Genomic DNA, 13,076 nt, shown 5'->3' with positions numbered 1-13,076 from the left:
CCGCACCTCCATCTCCTACCGACCAACCTCATCCCGCCCCCTTGACCTGTCCGTCCTCCCTGGACTGACCTATCCCCTTCCTAACTCCCTACCTACACTCACCTTTACTGGCTCCATCCCCGCCTCTTCGACCTGTTTGTTTCCTCTCCTCTATCCCTCTTCTATCCGCCTCCCACTCTCTCCCTATTTATTTCAAAACCCCCTTCCCCTCCCCCTTTTCTGATGAAGGGTCTAGGCCCGAAACGTCAGCCTCTCTGCTCCTATGATGCTGCTTGGCCTGCTGTGTTCATCCAGCCCTGCACCTTGTTGTCTCGGATTCTCCAGCATCTGCAGTTCCTACTATCTCCCATTGTAATATCACAAATGTGTTTAACTCATCTGTTGAAATCCTTATCCTTTGGCTAAAGGTGACTAATCAATCTAATTTGCAAATCGTTGGTGTCCTAACTTATACCAAGTTCCATTCATGCATCACGCTGTGCTTGATGGCTACGTTGATTCTGGTTATTTTGTCATCTTTGTTTTCAAATGGTCCAAGAATGTTGCTTTTATCTGTTTAAACCATTACAGCCACTGGAATTGTATCTCTGCTCCTCCAATCTTGGTCTCGCAAACATCAGCATTTTTAATTGTTGCATCACTGCTTTGAGTAACTTCTTCAAATACACCTCTTGGCAAAGATCTTTGATCATATGCTCTTGTACCTCCGTATTTGACTTCATTTAATGTTTCTATGAAACACATTGTGACATTTACTAAGTCATAATTTTGTGTACTTAAAAAGTTATACTGAAACACTAAATGCATGTTTTGCTAAGCAATTTCTTTCTTTTTAGATGGTGAAGTCAACGTTTTGGATGATATCTTGACAGAAGCTCCTGACCAAGATGATGAGCTTTATAATCCCGAAAGTGAACAAGACATTAGTGAGAAGAAAGGTAACTTTGGCTTAATGTTGAATTTTTTTTTACTGTGCTTTATGCTTGATCCCACATGGCTTTTGCAAAGCACTGTGGGAGAAATGGCTGGGAGAAATTGGTTTGCGAGCACGTGGAAGTACAGGCAGTTCCTGAGTTCCATTCTTTACTCTGTTTGCAAGTTGGAATACAATGCTGGACAATATAAATTAAGCATTTGTAAGTATAGGATGCATTTATGTCGGATCTTTAAAATTACACCCCTGTATAGGATCACATTCATATTTACAAGTGTTTGTAAATCAGATATTTGTAAATCAGGGATTCCCTGACATGTTTTTGGTTTGCTGCTTAAAATGCAGCTTATAATAGCCTTGATTGTTAAGGAGGTACAAGATCTTCTGATTCACTATTAATTAACAAAATAAAAACTTTAATTTAGGTAACAAATTGACTTTAAATTAAAATCTTTGCAGATTTTTATGTGCCTCACCATTTTTTTGGATTGTGTAACATGTAAGATCTCATTCCATTGCATTTACATTGCATTTCTACATGGTAGGCAAACTTACAGCCCTGTTGCAACTTATTCAGTGAGCACCCTGTGTTTTTTAATCTATCAACAAAATTCTACTTTTGAATGCAGCATGCCTTTATTAGATGTTCTAAAAGTTCTTTAATGTGATTTAGCTGGTGAAACTAATAGTCATGTTGCACTTAGACAATCGATACATTTCTGAAAAGAAATTGTGAGGGCAGTGCATTATTTATTCACGTATTTGAATTTTGTTTAGACATTATGATTGTGTTTACGATGGATCTATTAAGTGCTCAGTTTTGCAATGCCTTTTAGCTATTTGTTTCTTTTGGTTGTGTTGTTGATTATTTTTTGAGACATAAAGGATTTTAATTTTTATTGAACAGCATCAAAAAGAAAAAATGAAAAAGAGAGGGCTGACAGTGGTGATGGAAAAAGACAGAAATCTTCAAGTCATTCAATGCGACAAGTTAGCAAAAGGTCGTCTTGTCCGTCTGCAGGAGACAACATTAAAGCTTCTATTTCAAAAGGTAGACATGTATCCACCTTTAAGAAGGATGAATATCAGCGATACGAACGAAGCAAAATGGCAAGCACTGACAGAAAGAACCATACCCAAGGTGGAAGTTCCAGAGAGTCACAGAAAGATCGAACAGAGAAAATGGGGAGTCGAAGAAGAGAGTCGGACAGAAAAATTAAATCAGCAATCCCAGATGAGACACAAACTTACAACATGGTAAGGCAAAGCTATATTGTCTGAAATTATTTGTATTTAACTATTTCGTATTTTTTTCTGGGGAGAAGGACCAGCCATCAATGCCTTTTACCAAGAGTTTTCGTATTTTCCCACTGTTGGAAGCCTCTAGCTCGGGTGTATAGCAGTTAAGTAAGAGCAAGATGGTTGTCATCGGGTATGTACGATGATAATCAAGTCCCATCTCTATACATAATGAGCCCATTGCAACCAATTATCCTGAATGGATACATTTGTTTTTGCTCCCGTAACACATCTGCTGAATAATATGCTCCAGAGGACACTTGTAATTAGGGAGATCTGTTTGCGTTTACAGAAGGCTGGAGATCAACCCAGTTACAGGTGGAGATGTAGAAGAACCAGAGGAACAAAACAGATCAACAGAGTCAAAGCTCCGGATGAGAAGGGTTTTGAACAAAGCGGGCTAACAAGCAGATTGAGATTGTTTTTATGGTAAATTGATGGAGTAATTTTGCTAATACATTATGTCTTGAAAGAAGATAGAAAAATTGGTCATGTTTTGAATTTGAAAAATTGGGGGAAATGGAAACTGTTCCAGAAGTGTGATCATTGACAAGTAGCTATTAATTGTTTAGTAAAGTGATGGCTCAGAAGAAACGAAGGTGTTCCGGTGTAATTCTCTAGTTTTTTTTAATGGTTTAATTTAAACTACTCAGCTTTTTCCCTTGTCCTTTCATAATAAATTAGGTTTTTGTCTGTGTTATCTGAAATGAAGTATAGATCCATCTAACACATTGAGGAGTTATATATGGTTCTTAGGGCTAAAGGGATCAAATGATATGCGGAGAAAGTGGAACAGGGTATGGTGTTGGGTGTTCAGGAATGGTAGAACAGACTGGAATGACCAAGTAGCCGCCTCCTATTTTTTATGTTTCAATGAGCTATACATGAGATATTTCAATATCTGCTTTTTAAATGATCAATTTTACCTACACCTATACAATATTTGCTTTGGAGTTAAACAAGAACTTATTGAGACAGAATATTGCAGTTCATTATAGTGCCATAATATTTGTGGTATACGGCTAGTGAATCTGTTATCCATTTTCATTGTTTTTGAGTTTGTTGCAAAATTTTTTTTGAAATTTTTGTTAGAAAAGGCTAATATTATAAAGTGATGGCAGCAACATATGGTGCATATTGAGAGTTGAAAACTGCAATGTCACAATTATGATGCATGGCCTGGAAGAATAGTTGTCAAAACAGGTAGAAACTGGAAATGCTGCACATGTTTTGTCGCTAAGGTTTTTATTGCCTACAGATAACTGCAAAGGTCTGATTTAATTCGACGTGTGTGGGAGGTTTTGCTGAACACAACAGAAAGTATGAATCAGTTCATAACTTGTAGCAAGAAAGTGAGTAATCCTAAAAGTTTACAAAGTCTAATATTACTGAACAGTTTGTGCTACTTTGCTGTTAGCTTTCTGAAAATACCATCTTGTATTTATGACGCCTGAGAGGTTAATGTAGCCGCACTTAACAAAGTGTATTAACATTTTGGAACCTTTTTCAAGGTATAATTGTTGCTGACTCTGAACTAATTTCTCTTGCTTGGAAGGTGACTGAATCAATTTCTCTGGCTCAGAAAATGAACACAAGTGTGGAGACTTAGTACTTCAACTTGTGAATTTTTGTTGTAGCTTTTGAAAATGTCTTTTTTATCTCAATACTTAAATGACATTAAGGAGATATACCGTTGTAAGTGTCCTATTATCCTTAACGGTTGCACTTCAACTTAACAGGATGAAAATAAGTTTGAACTGAAGAATGCATCAGATTCAGACCCAGTATGTGTTTTAATTATATTCCCCCATGGTGTTGGGTGTGGTGACTCAGCATGTATTTTATAGCAATATGTGGGCATAATTGCAGGGAGCGCATGCTGTGGGTAGGGTAATTTTTTTCCCTCTCACTTTTGTGTATTGAAATCATTGTTCGAAGCATCATTCCAGCTATTTTTTGACTGCCATGCAAAGCCTGATTCCATTTATTTCTTTCCAGTTCATTAGATGTTATCTTAATGTTTTGATGAAAACATTGCTTTAAGAATTTTCAATGTAAATTTGTTATAAATTTATTAAATCTGTACCATTGCCTATATGCTTAGCACTTGTCTAATTGTATATCTGCCTTCTTTATAAAAATGCAACACATATATTACTGAAACTTTATCTTCACTCATCAAGACAAATGTGAGAATGCTAAATTTTGAACTTTGACTGCAATTTATACTATAGGAGAAAAGAGGTGCAAAATGGTAAGCCGACTCTGGCTGAGGTGCTGCCACTGACAATGTAATCAGTATACATAGGTGTCCCGTTGCTTCCAGGTAATTTTAAATTTTGAAGATACTTTGTGTTTGCAGAAAACTGGTCCCTGCATGCGTTGATTGTAGTAAGCATAAATGAGGCACATTTCGAGCTGGTTTAATCATCTTAAATTGGTTAAGGTAGATGTTAAGGTAGTCTGAATTATTTGTGTTGTCTAATCATGGAATCCCATCTAACTTTTTTGTATTTTCTGAGAGCCAGCTTGTAGAGTACAGTGTACTCTGCCTTTTGTGAGCAGCCAGGGGGAACGTGTTTGATTCAATCAACCAATCTTTGGTGTGTTTTACCTATGTACCTGGCATTGTACCAGTATTGTGATTCCTATGCAAATTGCACAATAATGAAGTAAGCAGCGGTATTTTTGGACTTACAAAAGCATCCCCTTCGAGCCCCCTCTGGATGCAGTGTTTTTTGATAGAATGAGCCCTCGCCCACTACCATATGCATATTTACAGCATTTAAAAACTCTAGTATTTTAGTTTGCTGTCAAGTGGAAGGATTTCCTAAAGTCTGAATGATCTCCATTAGGATCCTAGCAGTTTGCTCTCTTTACAATATCAGAGCAATAACGGTGCTTTGAAACTATCTTCCAAGACAGTGGCTATCCCAATCAGTTCATTGTTTGGCTAGACTCTCAAATGGGCTAAACTCTACCACTTTGGCAACTCAAAAGTACTTTCTATACCTATTAAGGACGAACAAGTAACTGGGGCCCCTTAAAAAGAAGGCCTTGCTGATAATGTGTGGAACCGCAGGAGATGGGAGAGATACTAAACGGATATTCCTCATCAGTGTTTACTGTGGAGAAGGATATGGAAGATAGAGAACTTGGAAACAAATAGCGACGTCTTGAAAAATGTTCATGTTACAGAGGTGGTGGTGCTGAACGTCATGAAATCCATAAAGGTGGATAAATCTCCAGGACCTGATCAGGTATATGCTGTAGGAAGCTTCGAAAGTGATTGCTGGATCCCTTGCTGAGTTATTTGTATCATAGATAGCCACAGGTGGGGTGCAGGAAGACTAGAGGCTGACTAACATGTTGTCAGTATTTAAGAAAGGTGGTAAAGAAATGCCAATGAACTATAGACCAGTGAGCCTGACATCAGTGGTGGGTAAGTTGTTGAAAGGGATCCTGAGGGACCGGATTTACGGGTATTTGGAAAGGTAAGGACTGATTGGATAGTCAACATGGCTTTGAGCATAGGAAATCGTGTCTCACTAACTTGATACAAAAGTAACAAAAGGGATTGATGAAGGCAGATTGTGGATGTGATCTGTATAGACTTCAGCAAGGCATTCAACAGGGTTCCTCATGGTAGACTGTTTCACGAGATTAGGTCACATGGAATACAGGAAGAATTAGCCATTTGGATATAGAACTGGCTCAAAGGTAGAAGACAGAGGGTGTGGTGGAGGGTTGCTTTTCAGACTTGGGCCCTTGTGATCAACAGTGTGGCTCAGTCGGTGCCGCGTCTACTGCTTTTTGTCATTTGTATAAATGATTTGGATGTGAACATAGGTTTGGTTAGTAAGTTTGCAGATGACACCAAAATTGGAAGTGTAATGGACAGTGAAAAAGGTTGCCACAAAGTACAATGTGACCGTGATCAGAAGGGTTAATGGACTGTTGAGTGGCAGATAGTTTAATTTAGATAAATGTGAGGTGCTGCATTTTGGAAAGGCCAATCAAGGCAGGACTTACACACTTAATGGTAAGATCCTGGGGAGTGTTGCTGAGCGAAGAGAACTTGGGGTGCAGATTCATAATTCCTTGAAAGTGGAGTTGCAGGTAGATAGGATAGTGAAGGAGGTGTTTGGTATGCTTTCCTTTATTGGTCAGTGCATTGAGTACATCAGTTGGGAAATCGTGTTGCGGCAGTACAGGATATTGGTTAGGCCGGTTTTTAGAATACTGTGTTCAGTCCTGGCCTCTGCTATTGGAAGGATGTTGTGACACTTGAGAAGGTTCAGCAAAGATGTACAAGGATGTTGCAGGGTTGGAGGTATAGGGAGAGGCTGAATAAATCTGGGCTATTTTCCTCGGTGTGTTGGAGGCTGAGGGGTGGCCGCCAAGGTCTTTTCCCTGGAGTGGGGGAGTCCAAAACTAGACTGTATAGGTTTAAGGTGAGAGGGGAAAGATTTAAAAAGGACTTGAGGGGTGACTTGCATGCAGAACGTGCTGTGAATGTGGAACCAACTGTGTTGTAATGGTGCAGTTACAACATTTTAAAAGATATCTGGATGAGTTTATGCCTAGGATGCGTGGTGCATCCATGGAATGAGCTGCTGGATGAAGTGGTGGAGGCTGGTACAATTACAACATTTGAAAGGCATCGTGATGGGAACGAGAGTAGGAAGGGTTTAGAGGGATATGGGCCAAATGCGGCACATAGGACGAGATTACTTTAGGGTACCTGATTGGTATGGACAAATTGGACCGAAGGGTCTGTTTCCATGCTTTACAGCTCTATGATTGAGTTGCCCTGGTAAGGTGTTAGCTGTTTCTTGCTGCTACTAGACAGTGGCATCTTGAGTTTCATTTTCCAATAATAGGATGCTGCTGTTGATCCAGAAAGATATTTTGACATAATTGAGTGATTTCATGTCTGAAACTCGGGACCTGTGCAATGCATGTTTGTCTCGATGGTTGTATCAAACAGCCCTACTAGTTTGTGGTATTTCTATTGTATAAGTTTTGATTGTTACTTGCAAGGCCTATGTTTACTACCCATCTTAGTGCTTTAGCGCTGCCATTTCAGAGATAAGGCAAGAATTGACCATAATGTGTGGATTGGGTTAGGATGGCAGATTCCTTTTGTAAAGTGAACCCAATTGGTTTTGTGACAGTTGATACTTCCCTGGCTACTGTAAGCAACTCCAGATTAAGTAGTTCATTAAATTCAAGTCCTCCAGCTGACGTGGTGGGATTTGAATCTTACTTCCCTAGAGGATTGTCCGAGGCCGCTGGACTCCCCCGACAGGAGTGACGTGCATTTGTACTGTCTCTGCAAGCAAAAAGGCTGTGTTCAAGTCCTGTGCCTTTTTTGAGATACCTGTGTTGCATAGCAAAATCTCGGCCCATCAGCAACCCCTTTCTCCTGTAATATAAATTGTTGTGGAAATCTGAAATTTGGTATTCCTGTGTTTCTTCCACTAAATGCAAGTCAAAGCTTCAGCAATATGTCTCTCTTTTTAACAAGTGTTCTTCCCGAATGATTGTTTGGTTTATGGGTAAAGTTGATGTCTTTTGTCAGGTTTTGGGGAATGTTGTATGTATTTATGATCTTTTAATGTGTACAGGAGGTCCCCGATTTCTGAATGTCCAACTTAGTGAAGGCTTGTACATGCAAACGCTATCTCGTACGGGGTGTAATTTTCAAGACCCGACATAAACATTTCCTGTACTTACGAATGGCTCCTTTATATTCTCTTGTATTGTTCCGACATGCATACAAATTACTTTGCGATGGACTCTGGGGACTACGTGTATTAAAGTTTATTGGCTTGGATTGCATAATTCAATGTAAAATGAAAGAAAATAGTAATACAATTTTTGAGGCACTTGGGGTTAATGGCTGGGGTGTAATGATATGCTCAACATTGGCCTGTTAATGACTTCGAGTCAATTTTGCCAATTGTAGAGCATTCATTTTTGTTATAGTTTGAATCGGATGAGTTTTTTTTTAAAAATGAAAACACTGGAAACCATTTTAATAAACTGTATTTCTTGGAGCGATTATATTTATTTTTCTCAAACTGTTTAATCAACCATCTGCTTTTAATGCAGGCGGCTTTACGTAATCTCGAGAGTATGAAAGTGCGTAGAACAAGCCATTCGTCTAAAGAAGAAGTTCAGTCTGATTACCAGTCTGAAGTGGATGTTGAAACTGAAGGCAATACTTCATCTGAAGAGCAAGAAAATCAAGATGAGGCAGTAGACACCATGATACCTGATGAAGATGATGCTGAGGAAGAGAAGGAAGGGGAGGAAGAGGAGGAGGAGGAAGAGGAGCAGGAAGAGGAGGAGGAGGAAGAGGAAGAAGAAGCAGAGGAGGAAGAATATGAGCAAGATATATCTGAACAAGATGATTTCAGAGAACGAGATCCAAGAGAAAGCAAGGAAGAAGGTCATGAGCAGGATTACGACACACGTAGTGAAGCAAGTGACTCTGAATCTGAGTCTGTCTCGTTTACTGATGGAGAATCTGTCACCAGATCTGGTTCTGATGCATCAGGTATGTTACAAGGCTATAAATTGAAATTCGCCGTTTAACTTGGTGTAAAATCCATTCATTTTGGTTATATTTATTGCTGTAGGATGAGTGTTTTCAGTTTCTGTTTGAAAAGTTAGAACATCTTAGTTTAGAAAGCTAACATGGAAATCACTGCAGTATAGGAATTGCATCTGTTTGGAAATCTGCAGTTAAACATACTGATTTGGATTTTTTTAAGATCAGTTATTTCCAGATCTGTCTGTGAATGTACCAGTTCTTATCTTATGGATAGGCACAACATGGAAATGGATTCTAGTGAGGGAGAAATGAGGTTATACCTACTTCTAAAGATGGCAGCAGTCTGAGTAGATGCATCTACTTGTGTCCTAGTCTGTGTATTTCATTTAGCTAATATCTCCAGTTGTGTTCACCTAACTTAGAATTTTGAAACGTTCTGCCAGTGGGATTAATTAAAATTAGAATATAATATACTTTGGAAAATGGTCCCTTTTTTGTTTGTGGGAGATTGGGAATATATGTCAACCTAATATATAATGATTTGAGGGGGTTGAAAATTGGAAATATGAGATTGGCCACTATACTCATTAATATGGTGGACAGTTTGGCTGTTGAGACTGGACTGATGGACAGAGATACAAATGAAGCAACTTAATTGCAACCACTGGATATAACCTACAGATTATGATAAAACAGGAAACTCTAATGTGAAATTAAATTAAAACTGTTCTAGTGTGTAATTTTGCCTAAGTTTTTCCACAAAGTTCTGTGTGGAATTCTTGTTAGCTTTAGCTTTCAGTAAGCAGTAATTAAACTGAACTTCCTGAAGCTCCTGTGCTTAAACTATTAAAGAGGAAATTTCTAATAACATCAACCATCTTGGCTTTGCATGTCTTTGTTTCCTGGTTCTCGCGTTCTTTTCCTGGTTCTTCTGCTGTTCCCTCGTCAATTAAATTGTCTGCTGTGCTTTTGAGAATTCTAGAATCTCAGGTTCAGGTATTCCTGTTTCTGTATTGACTAGCTTTGCATCATCAATTTTTTCACAGATCAGAACACCCTTTCCTCACTCTGACAGGACACTTTTTTGTTGGGCAGGTGCAAAGTAACATTCCTCCACTGCCCCAATAATGTGCTTTTAACTAAAGCTTCAGCAAAGCACTTGCTTCGTGACATTTGCACTTCTCACCTAAATTTATCATTCTGTGGCCTTCTGACTAGTGTCAAAGTGTGTTGTGAGTATGTGCCTCCTTGGAACTGGATTAGGCTATGCAAACTATCCTTTACAGACTAGGAGTCATTCAAATATTAATTCTAGGCTAAATTTGAACCCAGTACTGGAGGTGAAAGACTAGCCTAAACACTTTCCCAGATCTTGTGTTTTTAAGTTAGCTTTGGAGACGTGACATGATTTTTCCCCGTTTGATAAGTGCTGTATGTTCTGAAGACCTAAAATACTGCATCTGAGGCAAGTAACCAAAACATTCCATATATGTACGTGTACCTTCCCTATTCTACATCACTGTATGGTTTCTCAGCTGCATCATTGTTAATATAATACTGGTACTCCACCAATGGGAGCAGTGTATTGATAGCAACAACTTTTGTTTTGTTAACTGAACAGTTCAATTGAAACACAAAATTTTATGGCAAAACAAGGATTTATAAATTGTTTAATCTTAGCTTGGATTTTTTGTTTCAAATTGGCTTTAATTATGCAAATATGACCCATATTTTCAAATCCCTAAAGCAGCTAGTGTGCTGAGTATGCGACTAGCTGCAGATACTGGACACTGCAACAGTATGGTTCAGTTTATAAAATTTTACTGATCTGTAATTTTCATCAGGCTTATACCAAATTTAGCGTAATTTTCAACCCCCGTCATCATACTGCAGTCTGTGATTCTTAGACTCATTAAATAGAATTGTTACAAATTAACTTTTCTTCAGATGATGAGACAGATAAAAAGGAGAAGAAAAAGCGATCTAGAGACATTTCTCCAATTGTGTTTGATAGGAGTGAAAGCTCAGCATCCGATTCATATGCAGGTATGTTTTGTGTTTCATTTGGAACTTGTTGTGTATGGAGCTTAAACAGCAAGGGCCTAATGGGTTTTGTGTACTGTAATGCAGGATCAGAGAAGAAACATGAGAAGCTGTCATCATCTGTGCGTGCAGTTCGTAAAGGTATGGAAACGACTAGCTTAGAGGTTAGCAAAAGGCAGCACGCTATCAATGTGCTGTTGAACAGATTGAAAAGTAGCTTGTTAGGATAAGTGTCATGCTCGCCATCTATGGCTTTTATGCACTCAGGTCTAAAGTATTGCATATTTTTATAATTTATTGAAGTTGCAGTGCGTCGTAATTTACAAACCTCTACTGTAAACTAGCAGTTTAATAGTGAAAGGAAACATTGCTAAATTTGATAGGCTGCTTTCTGTCACTTCTGATGGACAGCATTCAATGTACAACATCAGTAAGGACAATGCTAATTCTCAGTGCAAGTCCAGAAATCCTTTCTTATAGTTTAGATGAGTTTAATTGCTCCTTATTCTGTGGAGTATCATTAAGAATGAGCATCTTGGGCTAATATTCTAACGACACTGTTGTTAACCCTGCTGTAATTACACTTTTCTCATGGCAGCTTGCCAGTGCATGTATTGCACAGGTGATTTCTTTGAGGTGGTTGCTATCCAAACTTTGGCATTTTTACTCTACTATGAATTCCATGTATCCTCTCTGCTCCCTTCTGCATAAATCGTAGATTCTTCAACATGATTATAAAACTGCCTCTTGAATTGCTTGGGCAGTGTTAGTGTGTCATGAGCCTGAGTTCTCAAGAAACATTATTTATCTATCAGCAAATGAATGAGTTTTGAATTAGGGGTTTGAGAAATTGTGTAGCATTGCAACTTTGGGTTATAGTTTAAAGGCTTTGGAGTAACTCCTGTGCTCTTAAATCCAGAAAAAAATTTCTAAAATTGTAATTAACCTTTCTTATGCTTTAAATCTCGTCCTGTTTCTCTTGCTAACAATAGACTGTTCTAACTAAAAATACTGTTTTTTTTAATCAATAATGCTATTTTTGCCCATTCTTGGAAGAGGATAGGGCTGCAAAACTAAAATTAACTGGTTTTGACAAAATGCTTTTGTCTTGCTTTTATTGATTATTTTATTGAATTGCCATAATTGATGTACTTACTTGGTGAGATTAACAGTGGCTTTCATAGCAATGTCCCACCCTGCTGATGGTTGTTTCCTCAATTGGTTGCCACGTTGTCTTGCATCCACAGCTTTTGATTTCACAGCATTTTACCAAGTTGGCTGTTTCCAAATTGAACTATCACTCTTATGTACCACTGTTTTTCATTAAAATGATGGCTAGTTTAAAGAAAACTTGTTTTCAGTCCTTTTAATTAACATGACAACTTAGTTTTCTTTTGAAGAGTTGTAAATGCTTTTATATTAAGTGGTATTACATTTCGTAAGTTAACTCATATTTCACAAATGTGGCTGACATTGACATTTAAGAATTTTTATATTGATGTTTGCTTACATTTCTTTAGGCTTGACTGTGGCAGTGAAATTGCACTTTTTTTTTTGAAAATCAGGTTGGTTTTTGTTTAAGGCTATTGGTACATAAACTTGCCCTGGTACATTGCGAACACTTGTTGGCTGCATCAGGAGTGGGAGAAGGCTGGCAACAAGAAAAATTGCAAAGCAACACTTAAATAACCTTTCTGAAAATGGCTAACGATTCTGCATATTATTTTGTAATTGGCAGTTGCTGTAGTCAATACTAATGGTGTGGAACTTTGGAAGCAGGTTTTAATGCTATCGGATCCAGTCTGTTTCTCCTAACGAGCTTGTGACTGCAAATAATTTACCCCCTTAGTACAATTTGGCTTCAATTTCAAACCCCATTTTTAAAAATTAAGATTTCAACACAATTGACCCAGTAAAGTTGCCACTTTTATTGCATTTCAAAGGAAAGACTGCTCTTGGCAATATCAGTTATGCAACAGGTAGCAAATGATGACTGGTGTTATTGTCCATTAGAAATATGGTAAGGATGAGATCACAGATTGAGGTTTGATAATGCTTTTAAAGTTTAAAATGCACCTTTAGTCCACGTGTGCATTACTTTTATGTTAAATAAATGGGGCCTGATCATAAATATTTGTTAATTCTTTCATCATGTTACTTAGTGTATAACCAAATAATAATCGCTGTATACCTTGACTGTATAAGTCAACCCATTTCATACTTGGGGAGTATTCCCTA

At 38.1% G+C, this 13,076-nt stretch overlaps 1 protein-coding gene across 4 annotated transcripts in view; it reads left to right on the top strand.

The window, feature by feature from the left end:
- ythdc1 (YTH domain containing 1) overlaps positions 1-13,076 on the top strand; it is a 47,656-nt gene that overhangs the window by 7,921 nt on the left and 26,659 nt on the right. For 2 of the 4 annotated variants that reach the window (XM_020514626.2, XM_020514627.2), the window contains exons 2-6: positions 837-938; positions 1,842-2,191; positions 8,351-8,798; positions 10,743-10,841; positions 10,926-10,979. In XM_020514626.2, the coding sequence (XP_020370215.2) occupies positions 837-938; positions 1,842-2,191; positions 8,351-8,798; positions 10,743-10,841; positions 10,926-10,979 (1,053 nt within the window). The remainder of the gene's footprint in view (positions 1-836; positions 939-1,841; positions 2,192-8,350; positions 8,799-10,742; positions 10,842-10,925; positions 10,980-13,076) is intronic. The other 2 variants (XM_020514632.2, XM_020514631.2) reach the window with 1 other exon arrangement.

Source organism: Rhincodon typus, chromosome 3 (genome assembly GCF_021869965.1).
Source record: "Rhincodon typus isolate 14 chromosome 3, sRhiTyp1.1, whole genome shotgun sequence".
NCBI lineage: Eukaryota > Metazoa > Chordata > Chondrichthyes > Orectolobiformes > Rhincodontidae > Rhincodon > Rhincodon typus.
The sequence above is the reverse complement of the archived record's forward strand: the minus strand, read 5'-3'. Positions and strand labels throughout refer to the sequence as shown.